The sequence below is a fragment of the Gobio gobio genome (assembly GCF_949357685.1).
Source record: "Gobio gobio genome assembly, chromosome: 16".
Classification (NCBI taxonomy): domain Eukaryota; kingdom Metazoa; phylum Chordata; class Actinopteri; order Cypriniformes; family Gobionidae; genus Gobio; species Gobio gobio.
The window spans coordinates 30,686,211-30,711,027 of record NC_137109.1 but is presented as its reverse complement, the minus strand read 5'-3'; the positions used below and the strand labels follow the sequence as shown (position 1 = coordinate 30,711,027).

General features: G+C 43.5%; 1 protein-coding gene across 3 annotated transcripts in view; it reads left to right on the top strand.

The window, feature by feature from the left end:
• dlg3 (discs, large homolog 3) overlaps positions 1 to 24,817 on the top strand; it is a 140,435-nt gene that overhangs the window by 3,842 nt on the left and 111,776 nt on the right. For all 3 annotated transcript variants that reach the window (XM_079838592.1, XM_079838594.1, XM_079838595.1), the window contains exon 3: positions 13,352 to 13,437. In XM_079838592.1, the coding sequence (XP_079694718.1) occupies positions 13,352 to 13,437 (86 nt within the window). The remainder of the gene's footprint in view (positions 1 to 13,351; positions 13,438 to 24,817) is intronic.

Here is a 24,817-nt window from a genome sequence, read left to right as displayed (position 1 = left end):
CGGAGCAGTCTCAGACTCATATTCTGACTAGAATTGAGTATGACGACGTCAGGCTAGGTTATTTCAGAATAACAACAAAAGGTTGTCATTTTTTTTTAAATAAAAACGTATTAAATGAGCCATTGCTGTTGTCTCCAATGGCTTGATCTTTTGCATGGATAAGAACTCAACTTATACAGTAAATTACAAAATGTTTACCAAGGTTTGTGTCACTGTTCTCATGTTACACAACGAATCAGACTTTCACAACCCCAACTGATTTAGCAATGCTGTGGATATGTTCTGACATTTTTTAATGATGTCTCACAACAGTCAGAATAAGAAATAATAGATATCACTGTAATGCGAGATGCATCTAAAATAACTAAAATGCAACTAAAATAAGAGATTTCCTAACTTATTTTTAGTTTTTGTCCTGCAAAGGAAACAAATTAGTCCCATTATGAAACGGTTGAGTGGTTATCTTAATTACCAGGCCCAGGGTTTAATGAGGCATGCCTGGTGCTGCTGTTGCTGTGATGCAGAAGAGTAGGACCACAGGGGCCGTGACCAAGACATGGGGTTACGTTGCCATGGGACTGTAGTGAGGAGAGGGACAGCTTTCCCCCTGATATTAACTCAGGAGTTTTCTCAAATGCCAGTGGGGATGATAGGCTTATATTATGTAGTAAATATGATATTGTTATGCATGTGTTGGTCATTCTATAAAGAGCTGGCATAGAAAATTAACTTTATAACTTTATAGTTATAGGGTACATTTTATAGCCATTACTCATGTCACATGACATTTTAGAAATCATTCTAATATGCTGATTTGCAGCTCAAGAAGGATTTCTTATTATTATCAATGTTGAAAACAGTTGTGCTGCTTAAAGGGATAGTTCACCAAAAAATGAAAATTCCGTCATCATTTAGTCAAGTTCTTCCAAACCTGGAGACATTCCTTTCTTCTGCTGAAAAGAAGATATTTTGAAGAATATGGGGAACTAAACAGTTGATGGACCCCATTGACTTCCATAGTAGGGGGAAAATACTGTGTAAGTCAATGGGGTCCATCAACTGTTTGGTAACAAACATTCTTCAAAATATCTTCTTTTGTGTTCAGCAGAAGAAAGAAATTCATATAGTTTTGGAACAACCTGAGTAAATGATGACAGAATTTTAATTTTTGGGTAAACTATTCCTTTAATATTTTTGTGAAAACTGGTTAAAAAAATGCCCGGATGCTTCGGTGAATAGCATATTATTTAAATGTTTTCTATATATCAAATCTTTACTGTAATTTTTGAATAGTTCAAATCATCCTTGCTGAATAAAATTATTAAAGTGCCTCTATTATGCTATCTTAAAGGTTCCTAATTTTATTTTGGAGGTCTCCTACGACTGGTTTACATGCATCAAAGGTCAAAAAACAAATTTTCTCATAAAATACATTTCACATCACCACATTTTTCATTGATTCTCAAACGACTCGTCGGATGAATTGGTCTCTCTAAAGCCCTCCTTTCCGTGAGCCTGTTCTGCTCTGATTGGCCAGATGGCCAAGTCTGTTGTGATTGGTCTACCACTTACAGCACTTGTTTGGAACCTAAACGCTCATTATCATAACTGAACTTCAGCTCCACCCGGAGGCTTAAAGCTCAGCGATTGTACATACTGTAACTACAGTAACGATGGCGTCAATTTAACCATATCAGTCCGAGTGGAGTCCGATGATGAAACATTGAAAGTATTAGCAATTCAAGTTCAACCAGAACCTCCATCGCAAGGATGACTTGAGCCCGTTTTTCAGTGAGACACTACTCATTTTGAGGGACATTATGAGATGTTGCAACTGTAATTCCTCTACATCAGTATTAACAAGTGTATGTTCATCAAACTGAATGATGGAACATAACATTTTGAATAACAAATCTTGCTCCATCCTTTATCTTTACTCAAAGTAGTTAGAACGACTGGAAATCTGCACTAATAGACACAGTTTTAGGTAATAGTGGCCCACAGCTGCTTATTTCAGGAAGACAGTAATAATGCGAATTAGCCGGTTAGCCGGAGACCTACACAATATAAAACACAAAACTATTTTGAACACCCAGTAGAAAAATATATACATCAATAATTATTCATACTTACAGGTTGTGATTCTGAGGAGCATGCTGGTCCAAATAAACTGGGTACTGACCCATCTTTTAAGAGCAAGCGTTTTGTGAATCCCGTGTTGAACTCTGAGATTTGAAGCAGTCGTCAGTAAAATTACATTTGAGGGCTGGTCAAGTTTTTCGTGGGTGGACAACGTACAACATAGGTGGGCATTATGCAAATGTCTTATCTAGTGATGTAAGAACCGTAGTGGGATTCGAGACGACTTGTTTAGGCAATTCAGAGTCGATTTATTATAGAGTCGACATTTATTTATCATACTCTTTTGACTTTAAAACTTTGCAGAACGTTTGCAATCACAAACAGCTATTTTACACACTGCATGAAAGGGAATATTCGATCAATAAGGGCACTTTAATCTGTTGTTTTTTTGTTTGTTTTTTTTTAACCTTTTTTTTTGTTGTAAAATTAGTTTTCTTGTTTTGGAGATTGTTGAGTGCATTTACCTTTTTATTATAATGTCTCTGGTATTACAGAAAGTGTCAGTCACTTAAATATTCATATTTATTTTTCATAGTGGTGAACTTTGTGATTTAGGGCTAGGGTTTTAGATCATTTTCTGAAAGAAACATGGCTCCTGCTGCTGGCATTTAGGTTTATGTGCTTTTCTGTGCTTCGAACGCAGCTTTTTAACTATAGCAGACCAAACAGATGTTGCAAATGCTCTCATTTATCTCACTTTGAATCAGTCATAAGAGTCCCAGTTTGAAACTGGCATAGCACATAAGCGGATAAGGATTCCACACATTCCAGAAAAAGGCTGGATCATTAGCGGGAATGTGGGATAACATGTAGGTAGATTGATAAACAAACAGATCTTGGCCACAGTGTTGTACTCCTTCTGACCTCAGGCAAGATTAGGCAGAGTGTTACTCTTTACACAGGACGGCCCATTCTCTCTCAGGTACTGAGGAGAAGGGTCATGTAAGGCTGAGTTGAGCAACATGTGGTTTCAATCATCTCTCCAGCCTCTTGGGTGTTGGCCAGAGTTAAAAAGGGAATACAATATGAATTCTACCAAAAATGAGGAGGATTGAGGATAGATTATTTAGCACAAAGTTTAATACTTATTTTTATATTAATTATAGTATTGTTATTTTATATTACATTTTGTTATAGTGTAGCAATTTTAGCATTTAAAATTGGGTTTATAGATCATTCACATAATTGAAGTGTTCTTTTTGTTTTATGTGGCACCAAAGAAAAAGTGATCATCGAATATATTGGGGATACAATGAGGCTGTAACAATTCAGTCCTGTGTTGCACTTTGGAAGGGTGGAAGATTTGTTTGGTTGTCTGCATGATTGCACAATTTCGAACAAAGGTTTTCCTAACTGCACACTCATCTCTTTGTTTCCAAACACACAAACTGAATAGGGATCACACAGGTTGTGTGCCCAAATATGACCCAATATCAAGGCAGGACTATTTTCATTGCTGGGGAAAACTGACATAATTCCCCAGCACTTCCAAGTTAAACTAGTTCATGCTACAACAAAAACTGTAGTTCTTCCTATAACAAGTATGTCCAACTTCCTTTTCACTTAATAACGAATGCTTTATAACCACATTTCTAATTCTACACTGTACTTTTTCCATAATTTTAATAGAAAAACAATGTAAAACCGCTATAGTAAAAGCCTGTCAATTGATTCCTCACTAAGAAATAGTCAGTCCTTTATGAGGCAAACTTAAAAGTTTAGGGTCAGTAACATTTTTTAAATCATTTTGAAAGAAGGCTGTAATTTTGAACACCAAGGCTGTGTTTATTTGATTAACAATACAGTAGAAACAGTAATATTGTGAAAAATTATTACAATTTAAAATAACTCTTCTATTTTAACAAAATTTATAATGCAATTTATTCATGTGACGGCAAAGCTGAATTTTCAGCATCATTACAGTAATCGATCAATAAACATTTCTTATTATCAATGTTGAAAAGTTGTGCTGGATTTTAAAAGAACATTTATTTTATATAAATATTTTTTGTAATATAAATGTCTTAACTGTCTTTTTTGATCAATTTAGTGCAGCCTTGCTGAATAAAAGTATTAATTTCTTTAAAAAAAAAAAAAATCTTACTAAACTTAGTGACACAAGGTACCCGGAGAGGATAAAAGGGGTATTTTTTTTATTTTATAAATCTCTGCAATATTAGATTTAACAGGTAATATGTGTCATTTGTACATTAAAGTTTTGTAATAAAGGATGTTTTAAACTAGTTTAGATTCTGTATATGACATCAACTGATTGTGGGATGTTTTTAATACCAGCTAAGTTTTAAAACTCAGTTTTTAACCAATCAAATATGTGTGAACTTAATACTGACATTGAAAAGATTTAAACCTATAGTGAAGAGGATAGCAGTTGTGTAAAAATGATACTGTGGAGAGGACTGTGCAGTAAAGTAAAAGGACTTTGTGCTTTCTGTTGAGTGGCCAGGAATGTATTGGTGTTTTAGGGGTATATCATTTAATCATTTTAACCAGGACATTGTCTGAAATAAATGTGCCCGTGTATCAAAGTATGTTAGAATGTTTTACAGAACCGATTGTCTACATTCATCTGCAAAATGATTTTAGTGCACACACAATCTGTTACATCCATGTGATTTAATGCTGAGAGAAAGTAGCCCTAGATATGATCAATCATTGATGTTTCTTGCTAAATTTCACTCAATAATGCCTTTGAGGGGAAAGGTCTCCTTGATGAAGAAATAATTCATACTTACACATCTTCAAAGCCATTCAAGGCAGCTTTACTAAACGAGGAGGTGTTTCCGTCCGACACACTTATACATTTCCATTCATCATACAGCTGCATGTTTTATAATCATACACCATTTAGTGTAAGACTCAACGCTTTAGTTTACTTTCTCCGTCACTCTCTTTTCTCTACCCTCTCACTTTCTCATCTGGCTCTGGCCAGCCAGGCGATGAAACCGCTTCCCACACACTGTTCTCCTCCCACTCACACAGGCTCACACAGACACAGATGAGTCACATAGCCCCATTCTTCCACTGCCTTTCTCGCTGCACCCCAGTGGGACTCCATTACTGCCCCTAACAGCCCCCACGCAGACACGTACACCGTCCGCATGTGCTGCCATTCCAAGTTCACTGCCTATCTCTCCAAAAAAAAGTGCTTTTCTCTCTAGCTCTTTCTTCTTCCGTCTTAAAAAAAGACTAGCTCGTTTCTTCCAGTGCAAAGGGGGCCCAGAGTGTTATGCTTCAAAGGCACAGTGAGGTAACAAGCATCTCATTATGTTGTTAGTTCAGGCTGTGGGCCAGTGTGGGAGTGTGGGTGACATCAGCAATATTGTCTCCCTCCATTCTCATCAGCTGGTCGCCCCTCTGTTGGTGACCACAGGCCACGGCAGTTAGTGACCTGAGAGGTAATGAGGTAAGACGTATAGAGGGTAGGAGAGTGGGGTAAAGAAAAAAGTCATTCTGGTTTGATGGGGGAAGAGATGGTTTGAAAGTAGGGTAGGCAATTTCGGAGGGGCCAGCAATAGCAAGCTAGCTTTGAAAGCATAAGATCCCACCCTCACTCCAAAGCAACGCCTCCTTCAAAACACATTCGGACCGAATGCAATGATTGGACAAACATGTTTTGGTCCCAAAACTTCCACAGAAGATATATGTAAAAAAAAATTATATTTATACCACTTTTTTTTTGATTGCAAGCAGGATGTGAACAGAGTTTCAACCAGTATAACAAAAAGTGTTAATGAAAATGAAAACATTGCCTACCTTTAAGGGCACTAATAGGACGGTAGCAGTCTGGCATTGATGTAACAGAAGTTTAAACAAAAAAACATAGCAATGAACACATTTTTAAAGTTGGCATGAAGTCGGAAATTTTTGTTGTTAAAAATGTTTTGTTGTTGTCAGTTTATGCTGTGGTCCCATGTGAGTGACAGGTTTTCCTGCCCTCGCAGGCGGAAACAAGTCACCAGAGAAGAGAGTTGCTGGAGGGAGAGTGAGTTAATTTAATCAAAGATTACAAGGGCAAATTAATTGTTAAAAATATTGGTGTGATAAATCATCTCTAATAAATACCGCAATATTTCATAGAAGATAATAATTGTCAAATCTGATTTCATGGTGACTTAAAGCAATATCACATGAGCAAGAATACTGTTGTTCAAAAAATTACAGCAATTCTGATATTCAGACCACTAGAACGATTATGATATTGCACAGGGGGCAACCTATCACGGTACCACGCTTGAATTCACTGAGCTCCTGAGAGTGACCCATTCTTTCACAAATGTCTGTAGAAGCGTCTGCAAGCCTAGGTACTTGATTTTATACACCTGTGGCCATGGAAGTGATTGGCAGACCTGAATTCAATGATTTGTGGAGGGGTGTCCCAATACTTTTGGCATATATCATAATTTAGTCCAGATGATGATGAAGACGAGTCAAAAACGTTCCATTGAGCAAAAGATTTATTGATAAAACAAACTCAGGTAATCGATATGCAAGAAGGCAGCGTAACCGTGTATATCACACAACAATACCGGACAATGAACAGAACATAAGGAGGAACTTAAATACAGTGATAGTGAACTAAATGACAAACAGGTGTGTTGATGGCATGAGTGTCCATAGTAACTAGTAACATTGTAATTCTGGGCAAAACAGGCCAATTGAGGGTATGTATTGACGTCACTTTCCCGCCGGGAACATGCCCCCTCAGCCGGACTGAGTGGCAAAAGAGCCTGCTGCATGACGGGATTTGATTGGGGAAACAGCAAAAATGTGATTATCAGTTTAACCTAAAGGTTGGACAGTATAGTGTTCCTTAAAACTTACCAAAGATCCAGTGATCCATGGATATTTGATCTTTGATATTTGGTAATCAATTTAATAATCAATATAATTCCCTCCGTGTTTCCTGACATTTATATGTGCCTGATTTCGATGCTGGTGAAATACATACTGTAAAGCAAATTTGGCTGTGAACACTTTATACAAAATCGTCATATAGTCTAGCCCTAAAAACTTCTATAGTTTTTGACTGTTTATTTAAAAACCTCCAATTATAAAATGCTAAACATTGAATTGATGAGTTGTCAATACAATATAAAACAATACAATATATAGGATATTATTTTACCCCCAAATTCAACATATTGATACAAAATGATAACTACAAATCCATGTTTCGCTGCCCAGAGTCCAGTTGTTTCTGTGAATTGCAGCGACCTATATGCTTCTCTTTTCTGTAGCTTTTGGCAGTCTGTAAAAAAAATATACCTATTATACCTAAATATATACTATTTGTACAGTCAATTTTTCCTATTTTAGATGTGTTTTTCGCGGCATTCATGCTGAAAACCAATGCTGCTTCTTTTTGCCACTCAGTGTGCGTAACCGCAGTCACTCTGGCTGATGGTGACATCGCATGCATACCCTCTATTGTCTGCTGTTACAGGAGTCACTTTCAAACCAAGCAACTTTCTGTAGGCCAACATGGTGTATTCGAGAGACAAATTTGAACACAAGCAATTTATTGGGAACTTTGTGTGTGGATTCCTATTAAAATGACTGGTATTCGCCAAGAAATAGTAAATATATGTCCACAGCTTTTATTTGCTTGCTTTTGCAACTTGAATGTGCATATACAGTATTATGGATACAGAAGAGGAGCCAACCACTTTGAGGACTTGATTTATGTGTTATAAGTATTTTTGTCCAATGCTTTATGGTATTTTTCTTGTCCAATACTTTAGGTAAGCCCAACAATTTGCTGCTACTACCTCTGCAAAACAATTTTCACTTGTTTGATTTGAGTGATCTAACCAAGTTTCTTGTGCACTGGTTTTATTCTGAATAGTTATAATCCCACAGCTATGCTATACTGATGATTTTATCATGTTTTTACATATTAACATATTTCAACAGCTTTGGGCTTCAACACCAGATCCAATGTTACCTCTGATAATGTCTGCAGGCACTGTGCTGTCATGAGTAAGTCACATTAAAAGCCTCTCGAAGTGAGTGTGATTGCTCCGGCTCTCTAAACCCAGTATGGACAGGAATTTTGGATGAGGCCCCCTGGATGATATTTATAGAGATCCACAATAGTGGGAACGATGCTCAAGTTGAGCCAAAAGTTGACATTGCTCTTGACCTTGCTCGCTTGACTTGTGAAGACTGTGCACCTGTGCTTTTTGGCATGGCTTAAAGACTTACTAATCAATTGTTGAGGACCATTAAAGGAGAGTTCTCCTTTTGAGTGGAACTCAACACCGCTTCATGGCTTGATACTATGGGAACGTTTAGCGTGAGCTGGTGTCTAAAGCAGGTGTTTACACACACCAATCGGCGTTTGGCTGAGCATGAGTGACGTAGCGTAGTATGTCACCGAAACCATAAATAGACACCATGCCAGCGTGTCACCAGCAGTGTTGCCACAGTTACTTTGAAAAAGTAACTTAGTTACTTTACAGATTACTTGATTTTAAAAGTAACTAAGTTACTTTACAGATTACTTGATTGTAAAAGTAACTAAGTTAGATTACAAGTTCCTTTGTTAGTTACATTCATCAGTTGCCGACAACACCTCTGCAGCCTCAACATAAAAATGACAACCGTTTTTGCCAACACTTTATTGGAAGTGCATTTTTAACAGTAACATCAACAATGTATCTCCTGAAATTGTATCTCCAAAAAAATCTTTTGACTAATTTGATAAAATATAAACATGTTAATGAAAAGGTACAAATTACTTTGCGTTCTTATTAAATACATTTATGAAAAACAATTTATATTAATTTTTTTATTTATATTTATATATGAATGTAAATAATTATATGGGTCTACAAAAATAATATAAAATTACAAGATTTATAGTTTATTGTAAACGTAATGTGCAGCTCAGTAATGGGACAACAAATATATGATATACGTGAGAACAATATATTTTTTAATAATCTTTAAGTGCACAAAACTATGAAAATATATGAAACGCTTAAAAACAAGGAGGCAACAAAGCGCTTAAATGCGCATCCCGGGTGCAGAATGATGCGCTTAAAGCAACATGGAATCAGAGTGCAGTGCAGCACGAGTGCACATTGAAAAGTTCAAAGCATAAAGAGAAGATGAGCGTTGAGCGCACAAATCCTAGTCTACTATGTATATCGGTCCAAACATTCACTGATTATTTGTTTCTTGACAGTTTTAAATTCCGATTATTGTGCGTGTGATGCTAATTAATAGTCCTTGTGTTGTCACCTGTGTAGCGAGCACAACATCTTTCAGAAACCGCTAGATAAACTCCAGGAAGATACAGTATTTTATCAACATATCAAGTATTATAACGGGAATATATCATATTGGAGTGAGCTTTACCGTGCTGCTGACTGGAACCGAACGCGACGCGCGCTTGAATGCTGAAAGGAGAATGATTGACAGCGGAGGAAAGACATTCATCTAAAGCCAGCTATGGAATGGCTTTGGATGACGTTGTACTTACAAATCATAATATAGTAATAATGATGAAGGATAATGTGACAATATATATTTCTAATGATTATTTAATTATCACGACATGCATAATCTGAGTAAGTGACTGCCCTTTTGAGTTTTGTCGACAGACGGAGGCGGCACGAAATTTGACAAAGGCGGCCGCCTCGTTATTCTCTATGAAGGAAAAACCCTGCTGAGACTAAACAAGAAAGCAAAAATACATATTTTTACTAAGGAAAATGACAAAAATAGTAACTCACAGTGACTTGGATAAGTTACTTTAATCTGATTACTGGTTTGGAAATAGTAACGCGTTAGATTACTCGTTACTGGAAAAAAGTAGTCAGATTAGAGTAACGCGTTACTGAGTACTGGCATCACTGGTCACCAGCTTATTTATCTTCAGAAGCCATATGTGTGAGCAACCCTCTCAGTCAGTAGCGTTTGAGGAGCATCTCGAGGTTGTTACTCATACTGTGGCCAAGTTAAACCTGGAGTGGCCTGATGAAAAGAGAAAATGTACACGGTCCAAACTAGATGACTGCTATTTGACATCTGGCCGAGAGCAACCTCCCCGCCGCCAACTTCCGTGCTTCCCTGACCTTCTTTCCAGAATGAGGTGTCTAGGTCTTTGAAGAATCCGTACGATGTGTGATGGACACATCAAAAGATTTGGCGGCATGTGGATGTTGTGCTCGCTCACATGAAGAAGTTGGGCTTGAGACTGAACGCCAAAAAGAGTGGGGTTTTCTTGGTGTGGTTTGGGACCCGACCATGATGCAAGCACGGCCATCTCCTTTACGTGTAAAATCGATTCCCAAATGCTATGAAAGATCAAGCTAGGTCAGGAGCTCTCAGTTCTTCAAGTTCAGAGGCTGTTAGATCTCATGGCAGCAGTGGCCAACTGCTACCACTAGACCCACTGCACATGAGACCATTCCACCATTGTGGCTCAAGAGCAGGGGATTCTATCCTCTGAGTCATCTCACCCGGGTCGTAAGGGTCACGCACCACGGGCTATGTGCTCTATGACTTTGGAAGGATCCATGGTTTCTGAACAAGGGCCAGGCTGACAGGTCTCCTTGCCGTCGCAAGACTCTAACGAGGGACGCTTCCCTTACTTGATGGGGTGCAGTTCTCGTGCTTGTCCAGCCAGAGGGATTTGGGGGGGACCTTCATCTTCACTAGAACATAAATTGCCTAGAAAGGGGGGCAGTGTTCCTAACACTGAAACACTTCCTACCACTCCTTAGAGGCTAGCATGTGTTGTTCTGCACAGGATTTAAAAGCTTTAAAAGGAGTTTCTGTTGAGAGACATCCTCTGGTGTCTCAGTTCTTGCACAGTGCCAGACGACTGCAGCCTATCTGCCGGTCACGAGTTCTGTCCTGGGACCTAGTATTGGTTCTGGATGTGTTAGCAGAAATTACATTTGAGCATTTGGAATCAGTTTCAGAGAAAATACTGACCCTCAAGGTGGCCCTGTCAGTTTGCCTCTTCCTGCCTAGCCTTTGCTTCAGGTGATGTCAAAGCTATACTGCATCATAGAATGGACTATATTCCAAACGTTCCATATAAGACTGGTCAGCCAGTTGTTTTGTAGGCTTTCTGCTCTCCGCCTCATTAGATACAAGAAAAAGAAAGTCTGCACTTGTTAGTTCCTTCTGGTTTCAATATCTATGTCCACCGCTCAGGCCAGTGGCATAAGTCCTCTCTGCTTCTGGTCTGGTTTGGGGGCCGCAATAGAGGGAATGTGGTCACCAAGCAGCGCATAATAGCTTCACCTCTAGGAGTTAGGGCCCGCTCCACTAGGAGTGTTGAGTCTTCGAGAGCTCTTGCTAGGGGTGCACCATTGCAGGATGTTTGTGCTGCAGCAGGCTTGTCCTCTCCGCACACATTCATCAGGTTCTACAGTCTGCATACGGATTCAACCCCAGGGTCTCAGGTCTTTCAGGGCTTATTTGCGCTCAGCCCATGCTTACAATTGTCTATGCAGGAACACAGCTTTGTGGGGCAGGCACTGTCCAGTTGCTATGTCGGGCTGCCATGCCTCCGGCCACAACTGCGTGTCTTCTTTAGACAATTAGAATCTGGCAACACGCTGGCATGGCGTCTATTTGTGGTTTCGGTGACGTATGCTACGTCGCTACATCATGCCTTGTGTAAACACGTGCTTCAGACACCGGCTCACGCAAACCATTCCTGTAGCATTAAGCCATAAACTCTCAGGATACCAAAAAAGTTTAATTCTGGCATAATTCTTATGTCTATGGAGCCTATAAAGGCGGGCGTACACTGTGTGAGTTTGGACACTTGGGAGGTTGTGAGATATTGCACATGTTACAAGTCAGTTTACCAGATGATCGTGTCAAAGCAGCTGATACAGGACTGTACGCCAAGCTGGCAGCAATCACGTGAGCTTTCGTGCTAAACACAGAGACTGGAGCTTTCTATGTTGCAGCTATAGGCTAGCTTTGATAGGAAAAAGAATCTCTAACTCATTCGTTTACATTATATAAAGCCTTAAAGTCCTGCATAATTAAGGACGTGGCCACTTTGAGTGACTGTCTTTTGTCTGCTGTGTTAGTCATCACGTCACCTCAGCTCCACCCACGTCCTGCCTCTTTGCCCATTTTCTGTTATCTGGGAGTGACGTGCAGTGATGGCCAAGATGGCAATGGCCAGCTCGACCCTACTTTATGCTTCAAAACTGCTCTTCAGAATCCTATGGGTGACATCACGGACACTACATCCATATTTTTTACCAGTCTGCGCACATTGTTATGGTTGCAGCCACTGAGCTATAGCTTAATAATACTCATCGTGTAACAGTGTTTGATTATGATTTGGGAATAGGGGACAGCCTATACGCTGGTGAAAATCGGGCCAATTCCCCAAATTCCCCAAAGGTGCTCGTACTTGGCTTGTCTCATAATTCCTCTCACACACTGCAAGCCGTGACCATGCGAGCCGCAACCATGCGAGCATCACCGATTTCCACACGATTTCTCCCAAGTGAAAATAATCGTCTGTATTCAATGCTTTTGCATTCTCTCACAAAACAGTATTTCTCTGAAAAAAAAAAAAAAAAGATTTCAGAGTGAACGCAAAGTTTCTCAGGGGAAAGCAAAAGTTTTGCAAGAGAACACTGAAATAATTTTCCCTCCCATTTCATGTTTTTCTTTTCATCATGTTCTTTTAGGGACTCCACACATGTCTTCCAAAAGCATATGACTTTCTTTATGAAACACAAAATGAGAAATTTATAGTATTCTTTAATGATGTATTTTTTTGTCCTTTTGAGAGTCTTTGGTCTCCATCCGCTTTCATTGTGCGAAAGAGAGAAATTTGGATATTCTGCTAAAAGATGTTTCACTGTGGAAAGTATGTCATAGAGGGTTATAGCAGCATGAGGGCATATAAATGACAATTGTAAATGGGAAATTTCGTTTTTGGGTTATTTAATCCTTTAGAATAAATGTTAGAATGCCAACATTATTTATACTACACATTTTAATTTAATTGTATTATTAGTTAAATTTTATCCAGAATCGTATTCAAATAATATCATAGTGCCAACAGCAACCTTGCAACCTTGCATACATCTGCCATCAATCTAAAAATGTAATGGAGGCATTACATATTTCAGTGTAAATACCTGCATTATTTAAATGCATTCATTCAATGACATCGCTATTCCATTATTCTCAGATATTCAGGAATGCTACGAAGTAACCCTGCAAATGAATGCAGCACAAAATGGAGTTAAAGACAGCAGCTCTGTGGACACATGGGAGGTAAGAGCCCCAGAGAAAGGGCAGCCTTTTTTATTACATGTCATTATTTACTCACCCCCATGTTGTTCCAAACCCTTAAATCTTTGTTATCTGACCTGTCTAGTCCTCAAGTTCAAATAAATGACTTGATCCAGTCACAGCAGGTGAAGATTATCAGTGAATATCTTAAATTTAGCCTGTTATTTGTGCAAAGTTATGGTGTGGTTTAAGCAATGTAGCACAAAAGTCATATGGGCCATTTTTATGATACTTTTATGGTGCATTTACATGTGTCACCAATACTTTTTTCTGTCCCCAACAATAACAGTAATTAGCACAGACAAAGGTTTAGAAAAAAACTGAAGGGAAGTTTACAGAGAAATGCTGGACAAAAAATAGAAAAAGAGGGAGAAAAAGAAAGAGAGAGCGTGTGGAAGTTACAGACGCTACAGAACATTAGTCATATCTAGAAAGCACTGCAGTGATAACACCAAGTGCTCCTCAGTGGGCTGTGTGATGATGTCACCGGGACCTTTCGTTACAAGTGTCTGCAGTCACGTGACCTTGCAAAGTATTTATAGGGAAAGTACAAAAAATAACCTCAACTTCTGTCTGGATTCTGTTAAAAGCAACTGCAGTGAGGGAGGATCACTCTGTGGTCTCTCTGAGGGTACACACAAACATACACTCGGGTTTGACTAAAATAGTCTACAAAAGCGCCCTGTGACTGATGTTTTAAAAGATGATAGAATGAATTTTTCCATTCCCTCCATGGTTCGAGACAATCCATAATTGGGGGGAATTTTTGTCTAATTTCTGTGGCATTATTACATTTTTGGTGTAACTCACTTTGCTGGTAAGCTGCACCAGTCCATCTGTAACTACTCTGGACCATCAAGGAAACTTGTACAGGTCTAAACTGTTTATTTTCATTTTATTTTATTTCAACAGGGAAGAAAGCAATTTTCTACTGCTTCTTTTAAGTGCACATTGTTTAGTGATTGATCATAGAAAATAAGGGTAGAATATCAGGGTACAATTTTTACAATTACATCCAAAATATAGTTTTATATCTTGAAATTGCTAAAAATGTAATTGCAATGTGTTTTTAAGTCTGAACTCTGTCAAATCTAGAATGTGCTCTGAAGATGTCAGTAATCACAAGATTGCACTGGATGGATAAGTTAGTTCAAATTAGTGATCCACACTTTAAAAAAAATTGACTTAATCAGTATTTTTGTCTTGATTTTTCATTAAAAAATACCTAAACATTAAAAAATACCTAAACATCCCATAAAAGACAGATCCTTTCTTTGCTTGCTTTTTGCTTGCTTGGTCAAAGGATGCTTAGGAATGTTCACATAAATAACAGCTTGAAAACTAGTTTGATATCATCAGTTTGATATCATAATTAATTATGACTTAGTATCTCATCATTTCGACTTGTCATAATTATGATTTACCAAAGCAAGATTTTTTTAGTTGTTTTAGTTTAGTGGCAGTTAGCTTCAACCCCTATTCATTGCAATTAATTGGAAAAGAGCATGGACACCATTCTCCTTTTGTCTTTTTCAGAAGTTTGATAATTAAATTATAATTCACTGATTCTTGAGATAAGGGACAAAACATGTTTTAGATGTTAAAAAATAAAAACTAACACTACATTATCTCAGATAAGGAACCAGGGAACAGGCTTATTTCTAAATATTTTTTTAAAAAAATTATATTTATTCACTCAAAATTAATTCGTGTCAACTCCGTCAGACACACTGAAAAGCATGCTAATTTAATTTAAACTATCCAAAAACAATGTCAAGTCTTCAGTTATGTAATAGTGGTGTTCAGTAAAGGAGCTAAGTCATAAAATACATTTTCTGTTTATTTTGTCTTTGTTTTAACACTATTAATGAACAACCCAGTTTCTAAATTCCTTATTCTCCTCCCTCCTTTTAATATTAAACACATATCATCACCAATGTTCTTAGGTAATTAAGACATAATATCATGTAGTTCCATTGATGTTTTAACATTTTTACACAATAAATTGAAAAAAGAATAAGACATTTCTTTCAAAATTAACAAAAACCTTAAAATACTGGTGGAGTTGACAAATACTGACGGTGTTGACAAAGGTCGAGCATAGGCCAAATATACAGGATATGTAAATAGAATCATGACACAGCATTAGAAGAATTCCCCATATGCAAAAAAAAATTAAAAATTTAATCACATTATACAGACTTTTTGAGAGCACTTGTCAATCATCAGACATAAAACATGACGAAGTTGACGTCTGACGGAGTTGACAAAATATAATTTTTTCCAACCTTTTTTTTTTCCTCCAGCAATTTAGTTTTTTTCCTCGGTTGTAGCTACCTTAATAAACATAATTGACATGTTAAGGCTGTGACCGCAGAGACTCTGATATTGTTTGTCTTTGTGTCTTACTGTGAGATCCACAATGAGCAGGAAATAGTAAGTGCTCTTCAGAGTTAAAGCTGCCCATGACACTGCCTGAGTTGATGTAAAGTGAGGACACAACTTTTATAGCAATTTTTTAATGGAAAATATAATCCAATGTATTTTTTGTATTGTTTGACAATTTGTATTGTTTGATATCTAAAATATCTCCACCTTTTAATGTAACTGTGTATTTTTTAATTTGTTGCATTTTTAAACACTTTGTTTGGCAGTTTTACATTGTGACCTAATGCTGAGGACAGGTTAGATGACATGTGTTTCCAAGTATAGAGTATACTTTTAAAAAATACTAGATGTAACTTTTTAAGTATTTTTATTGTGTTGATATTCTTACGTTTTAATATAAATTGGGCATTTGTGTTTGGGACATGTTTTGTCCCTTATCTCAAGAATCAGTGAATTATATATAAAAAATCTCTCTCTCTCTTAGTGTATTTGATACACTGCCAATTTTGCAGGTTTGCACTTACAAAACATGTAGAAGTAAGTCTGTAATTTTTATCATAGGTACTCTTCAGTGTTGGGGTAGTTACTCAAAAAAAGTAATTAGTTATTAGTTACTAGTTACATCTGTAAATTGTAATGAGATTACTTTACTAGTTACTGTCTTTGAAAAGTAACTTCACTACTTATTACTTTACTTTCCCATTTCTTAATTTACCGTGTAGATATATGGACAAATATCATATGGCTCTATGCAGTGTTTCCCCAAACCAAAAAAAAGGACTACTGTCAAATAAAGATAAAGAAAATAATAAGAACAAATGATTTAAATACAAGCAGCAGCACAAATAAATACTATTGAGCAAAGACACTAATAAAATAAACAATGCTTTTCAGGTTTTTTAGGTACGTCTAACATTAGTTTTCAGGTACAGAAATTGATCAAATGTAAAATAACATTGCATATTTGACTGTATAAATTAAAGATTAATCCTATTAAATTTACAAAATCTATTCAATCAAGAGCAGTGAGTGATGTCCTTGTCTTTTGTTGTTTGACATTAAACAGACAGCAGTAAAGGCTACTGCCCCTTTAAGACCTAATCCTACTGCCCCTTTAAGACCTAATCCTGGACCTAATGCTCGGATATGCGTCGTTTTAAGGCATATACAGACTATGTCTGCTAGGATACTCATCAAGATGGGCATGTTGACATAGTTTTTGTGTGTTTGTCCGTTCAAGAGCAAAACTTGAAAGAGAACTTAATATTTTGCTTTCGGATGAGTGCAGTACAGACACAAAATCTTCTCACAGCGCGCGTGACTTGTCATTTGTGATGACAGCGAAAATGAGTGGTCTTATTCAAACATACGACAGCACTCGCATGAATTGAACAAAGTTTACAAAGAGAGAATTTGAAGGACTTTTACACGGCACCCCTGCTCTTGTCAGACGGCACCTCGGTTGGGAAACACTGCTCTATGGCAACGGTGCACGCAGCACTTAAAACATATCAGATCTTTACACACAGGCAAACGCGGCTTGAGTAACGCAGGAAAGCGCGTTCCTATAGTCTAGTAAAGTAGTGTAGTTACCAATATTTTTAGTGTAATGCGTTACTTTACTTCGTTACCCAAAAAAGTAATATCGTTACTGTAATCCGTTATTTTGTAACTCGTTACCCCCAACACTGGTACTCTTCAACTGTGAGTGACAGAATCTAAAACAAAAATCCATAAAATCACATTGTATGATTTGTAAGTAATTAATTAGCATTTTATTGTATGACATACTGTAAGTATTTGATCACCTAGCAACCAGTAAGAATTCCGGCTCTCACTGTTGTTCTCCCCACTGTATGTATAAACTGGTCCATATTAACATGATAGCATCACACAGTTGCTGTATTGGATTGAGATCTGGTGACTGTGGAGGTGATTTGAGTATAATGAACTCATTGTCATGTTCAAGAAACCAGTTTGAGATGATTTGAGCTTTTGACATGGCGCATTATCCTGCTGGAAGTATCTGCAGTTTCTGAAATACTCAGACCACCAACAACCATGCCACGTTCAAAACCATGCCACGGTCTCCTCTGGAGGCGGCACTTTGGCTGGTGACCAGGGTGATCTGAGGGTGACGGTGTGGAACAAAGCTCCGACGCTAGTTCCTCGGCCCACACCCCCCTCTCAGGCACTTGACCCGGTCCGCGCTCAGGCGTCTACATCGGGGCCGGCTCCTGCTGTCCCGACTGTGGCGTTTGGCGCGGCGGAAGAGGAAGTGATGTCTATCGCCGCATCACAAGGTGGGCTGGAGTCATCTGAGGATGATGATTCGGCTGTGCTGCCACCTTCGGGTGCGCCAGCATTGCCCGAGTCGGACCCAGAGTTGACAGCCATGCTATCTCGGGCCGACGCAGTGCTTGGACTGGAGTGGAACCCTCCGCCTCAGCCCGAGCGTTCGCGGTTGGATGATTGGTTTTTGGGGGCGGCGCGTTCGGACACCCGTCCGGCCGCTCCTCCAATACCTTTCTTCCCCGAGGTGCATGAAGAGGTCGCGCGTTCCTGGAAGGCCCCGTTGTCTTCCCGTGAACGTTTGGCGGCCTCTTCCGCCTTCACCTCTCTTGATGGAGCCGCGGCTCATGGGTACACTGGGGTCCCCCCAGTCGAACGTTCTGTTGCGATGCAACTGTGTCCTCAGAGCGCTTCGTCCTGGCGTGGTGACCCAAAGCACCCCTCCAAAGCCTGTAGGTTTTCGTCATCCCTGGTGGCGAAGTCCTATAGAGCTGCGGGGCAGGCCGCCGCTTCTTTGCATACCATGGCAACTCTTCAGGCTTACCAAGCCAAGTTGCTGTGTGATATGCACGAGAGAGGGGCTGATCCAGGACTCAGCAATGAGTTGCGTGCCGCCACCGACCTCGCTCTCCGGGCGACGAAGGTGACCGCACGCTCCCTGGGTCAGGTGATGTCCACAAATGTGGTCCAGGAGAGACACCTATGGCTCAACCTGTCTGATATGCGCGACGCTGAGCGAACACGTTTCCTCAACGCCCCCATATCGCAGGATGGGCTATTCGGCGGAGCGGTCGAGAGCTTCGCCCAACAGTTCTCGGCCGCTCAGAAGCAGACTGAGGCAATAAAATACATCCTGCCCCGGCGGTCAGCTGCTGCCTCCACCCCACCGCCCGCGCAGGTGCCTCAGCCTGCTCGCCGCCGAGGACGCCCTCCCGCGGCTTCCTCCGCCTCTGCGCCACCCAAGCAGCAGCCTCCACCCGGGCCGCTAAGAGGCAGCCGCAGGAAGGCGTCCCAGTCCGCTCCAGCCCCGCAGCCCGCGAAGAAACGCCAGGCTAAGCGGCGCTCCTGATGCAGACGGCTCAGGGATGGGCAGTTCTTTCCAGGAGACGGCGGCAGGGCCGCTCCTTCCCCCGGTGGAGGGCCGGGGGAGAATCTTTTGTTCAGCTGCTGGCCCCCGGGTCAGCAGCACCCTAATGTGGTTAAAGAAAGAACTGACAACCCCATCCCTGAGCCCCCAGAGATCGGTGACGGCAGTGCGCGCCACCCTCGGGTCTCGCCACTCTCGTCCCTCTCTGTCGCCAGCCCCCTGGCAGAGCAGACCCCAGTGGAACGCGAGTCCTTCCCTGGTCTCCTCTGTCAGGGCGCAGCCGTTAACCGTGCTCCGACCCGGGGACGCCCAACAGCCTCCCCTGTCCGCGCCGGTAACGCTGCCTCGCTGCCCCACCCAGGGTACGTCTGTCGTCCGTATGACCCCGTTGGTGCAGTCTCTGGAAGCCTGGCTTCAGCTTCCGGGGCTGTCCCGCTGGGTTGCCCGGACCATCAGGCTCGGCTACGCGATTCAGTTCGCGCAGGCTCCTCCCCGTTACAGGGGAGTCCGCTATACCATGACCGGGGCCCATGCCCCCGTCATGCGTGCAGAGATGGCCACTCTACTGGCGAAGGGTGCGATCGAGCCTGTCCCTCCAGCCGAAATGAGGTCGGGGTTCTACAGCCCCTACTTCATTGTACCCAAGAAAACCGGTGGGTTACGGCCAATCCTGGACCTTCGCATCTTGAACCGATCCCTTCACCGGGTTCCGTTCAAGATGTTGACTGCGAAACGCCTTTTCTAATGCGTTCGTCCGTACGATTGGTTTGCAGCGATCGACCTGAAGGACGCCTACTTCCATGTCTCCATCCTTCCTCGACACAGACCGTTCCTACGGTTTGCTTTCGAGGGGCGGGCATACCAGTACGCAGTTCTCCCATTCGGGTTATCTCTGTCCCCTCGCGTCTTCACGAAGATCGCCGAGGCAGCCCTTGCGCCCCTTTGGCAGCACGGGGTCCGCATCCTGAACTACCTCGACGACTGGCTCATACTAGGCCACTCTCGAGAGCAGGTTTGCGGACACAGAGATCTGGTTCTCCACCACTTAACCCGTCTGGGCCTTCGGGTCAACTGGGAGAAGAGCAAACTTTGCCCCGTGCCTCGGTCGCCATGTACTCGCAGCTTTCGAGCGAGCGCGCGCAGTCTCTGCTGACTTGCCTCCGACAAATCGAGAGCAAGAATGCGGTTCCACTGAAACTATTTCAGAGGCTCCTGGGGCATATGGCATCTGCAGCCGCGGTAACGCCGCTCGGATTGCTTCATATGAGACCGCTTCAGCACTGGCTTCGCGATCGAGTCCCGAGATGGGCATGGCAGTCTGGCACGCTCCGGGTCCAAGTGACTCGGGCCTGCTTACAGACACTCACCCCGTGGTCGAACCTCAGCTTTCTATGGGCCGGTGTGCCCTTAGAACGAGTTTCCAGGCATGTTGTCGTATCAACGGATGCCTCTGCCACGGGCTGGGGTGCCATGTGCAATGGACAAGCAGCCGCGGGCTCCTGGACAGGACCCCAGCGCCTCCTGCATGTCAATTGCCTCGAGTTGCTGGCAGTACGGTTCGCCCTGCACCTCTTCCGAGCGTTGCTGAAGGGCCAACATGTGCTTGTCCGGACAGACAACACGGCCGTAGTAGCGTACATCAACCACCAGGGCGGTCTACGCTCCCGCCGCATGTCTCAACTCGCCCGCCATCTCATCCTATGGAGTCAGAAGCGCCTGAGGTCCCTTCGTGCTGTCCATATTCCGGGAGTCCTGAACCACGCAGCCGACGAGCTCTCGCGGTTTCAGCCTCTCCCGGGAGAATGGAGACTCCATCCCCGGACGGTTCAGCTGATTTGGGAACAGTTCGGCGACGCACAGGTAGACCTGTTTGCCTCCCACGACTCTTCCCACTGCAGCCTGTATTATTCCCTGACCGAGGGCACGCTCGGCACGGATGCACTGGCGCACAGCTGGCCGCGGGTCCTACGCAAATATGCGTTCCCCCCAGTGAGCCTACTCGCACAGCTTCTGTGCAAGATCAGGGAGGACAAGGAGCAGGTCCTTTTGGTCGCCCCGTACTGGCACGGCCGGACCTGGTTCCCCGAACTCATTCTCCCTGCGACAGCCCCTCCCTGGCCTATTCCTCTGAGACCGGACCTCCTTACTCAGAGACGGGGCACCCTTTGGCACCCGCGTCCCGACCTTTGGAGCCTCCACGTGTGGCTCCTAGACGGGACCCGGCAGGTTTGAGTGGCCTACCACCTACGGTGGTCGCCACCATCACTTCCGCTAGGGCAGAGTCCACTCGGCATGCCTATGCGTTGAAGTGGAACCTCTTCGTCACCTGGTGCTCTTCCCGCCAAGAAGACCCCTGGAAATGCCCGATCAGGTCCGTGCTTGAGTTTCTCCAAGAGGGGCTGGAGCGAAGGCTGTCTCCCTCCACCCTCAAGGTATATGTGGCCGCAATATCTGCCCACCACGATCTCTTGGAGAACAAAAAGGTAAGTCAGCACGACCTGGTCATCAGGTTCCTGAGGGGAGCTAGGAGACTGAATCCTCCTCGCTCTCCTCTCGTACCCTCTTGGGACCTCGCAGTAGTGTTAACTGCTCTGCAGAGACCTCCCTTTGAGCCTTTGCGGTCGGTTGATATTAAGTTTCTGTCTATGAAGACGGCTCTGCTGACCGCATTGGCCTCAGTCAAGAGGGTCGGGGACCTGCAGGCATTTTCGGTTGACGAAGCGTGCCTGGAATTCGGGCCGACTAACTCTCACGTGATCCTGAGACCCCGGCTTGGATATGTGCCCAAGGTTCCCACCACTCCGTTTAAGGACCAGGTGGTGAACCTGCAAGCGCTGCCTTTGGAGGAGGCAGACCCAGCCTTGGCATTGCTCTGTCCAGTACGCGCCCTTCGCGCCTACGTAGACATGACGCAGTGTTTCAGGACCTCAGACCAGCTCTTTGTCTGTTATGGTGGAGAGCGGAAGGGAAGTGCTCTCTCAAAGCAAAGGCTGTCTCACTGGATAGTGGACACCATTGCTTTGGCTTACCAGCAGCAAGGCCGACCATGTCCCCTTGGTGTGAGGGCACACTCCACCCGGAGTGTGGCCTCCTCTTGGGCTCTAGCGCATGGCGCCTCGCTAGCAGACATCTGCAGAGCTGCAGGCTGGGCGACACCCAACACATTCGCCAGATTCTACAATCTCCAAGTGGAGCCAGTGTCCGACTACGTACTCGCCCCCCCGAGGGGCCGGTGATGGGCCAGGCTCAGGTGTCTTCGCTTGCTCGCCACTCCACTCCACGGACTGGATACGTGCGATATTTTCCTCAGGTGAGCTCCCCGAGAGCCCTGAGCTCCTCCAGCACTGTCGACGCCGACATCAGTTCTGTCTGCCCTTTCGAGCCCAGACCCTCATGTCCGGCCAGGTGCCCCATGTGCATGGTTCCCTCCGGCGACCCCCACATGTGTATTTCACCGTAAGTCTCCGCAGTGAGCGGGTTTCTTCCCTTGGCGTGTCCCCGCCACCCCTAGGGTTAAAAATCCACCTTCGGCTGGTACCCTAGAGATCTTCCATATGCAACCCTCTCCGGGTCATATGTGTCTCTTAAGTCCTCCCCACGGGTAGGCATCTTTGGCATTCCCTCACTGGGATATGCTTCCCAGTGTACCTTGGTATTCCTGTGTTAAGTGGGAGTCCTTCGTCCGTACTAGTCTTACGACAGGGTACTCACACTTACGCAGGGCACTGGAAGATAGCTGAGTGGCGGGATTATATTGGGACCCCCATTCGTTAGTCACTAACGTTACGTCGTAGTGACTGAACGAAAGGGAACGTCTCGGTTACGGATGTAACCCTCGTTCCCTGAGGAGGGAACGGAGACGTAACGTCCCCTTGCCACTTCGAGCTGTGCTACCTGGAACGCAGGAGTTCAGTCTTGGCTCCTCAAGCAGGTAACATAATGCGATATTGCCTCGTACTTCCTTATATACTCACGCAGTGAGGCGGAGCTACGTATGCAAATTCCGCATGCCCCATGGCATTGGCACGCCATTGGGCGTTTTCTCAAAACTCGAAGTTGATAGGCTTCTAAGCGAAACCCCCATTCGTTAGTCACTAACGTTACGTCTCCGTTCCCTCCTCAGGGAACGAGGGTTACATCCGTAACCGAGACGTTTCGCTTAGAAGCCAATCATCTTCGAGAATTTAGAAAACGCCCAATGGCAGTGCCAATGCCATGGGCATGCGGAATTTGCATGCGTAAGTCCGCCCCACCATGTGGGTATATAAGGAAGTACGCTGGCAACATCGCATTATGTTTACCTGCTGAGGAGCCAAGACTGAACTCCCGGCCGTTCTAGCGGGACAGCGGATGTGGCAGAGGGACGTTACGTCTCCGTTCCCTGCTCAGGGAACGAGAGTTACATACGTAACCGAGACGTTCCCTTTCGTTCAGTCACTCCGAGTAACGTCAGTGACTGACGAATGGGGGTCCCAATGTAAAAACGCCACTCGGCTGTCTTCCAGTACCCTGCGTAAGTGCGAGTGCCCTGTCGTAAGACTAGAATGGACGAAGGACTCCCACTTATCACAGGAATACCAAGGTACACTGGGAAGCATATTCCAGGTGGAGATATGCCAAGACACCTACCCGTAGGGAGGACTTAGAGAGTACACATATGACCCGCTATGGGCTGCATATGGAGAACTCTGGGGAACCAGCCGAAGGTGGATTTATAACCCCAGGGTGGCAAGGGCTTGCCAAGGGAAAGACACCTTCTCAAGGAGGCTTACGGTGGAAATACACGTGTGGGGGTCGCCGGAGGGGAACCATGCACACGGAGGCATCTGGCCTGACACGAGGGTCTGGGCTCGAAAGGGCAGACTTCTGGTGTCGGCGTAAACAGTGCTGGAGGAGCTCAGGGCTTTCGGGAAGCTCACCTGAGGAAATATCGCACGTATCCAGTCTGTGGAGTGGAATGGCGAGCAAGCGAAGATACCTGAGCCTAGTCCATTACCGGCCATTAGTGGAGGCGAGTACATAGTCGGACACGGGCTCCAATCGGAGATTGTAGAATCTTGCGAATGTGTTCGGTGTCGCCCAGCCTGCAGCTCTGCAGATGTCTGTTAGCGAGGCGCCATGCGCTAAAGCCCAAGAGGAGGCCACACCGAGTGGAGTGTGCCCTGACCCCAAGGGGGCATGGACGACCCTTCTGCTGGTATGCCAAAACAATTGTGTCCACTATCCAGTGAGACAGCCTTTGCTTTCAGCTTCCCACAATAACAGACAAAGAGCTGGTCTGAGGTCCTGAAACACTGCGTCATGTCTACGTAGGCGCGGAGAGCGCGTACTGGACAGAGCAGTGCCAAGGCTGGGTCTACCCCCTCCAAGGGCAGCACTTGCAGGTTCACCACCTGGTCCCTGAACGGAGTGGTGGGAACTTTGGGCACATATCCGGGCCGGGGTCTCAGGATCACGTGAGAGTTAGCCGGCCCGAACTCCAGGCACACTTCGTCAACCAAAAATGCCTGCGTCAACCAAAAATGCCTGCAGGTCCCCTACCCTCTTGACGGAGCCCAATACGGTCGGCTACAAGGTTCAGTTCTCCTTGGATTT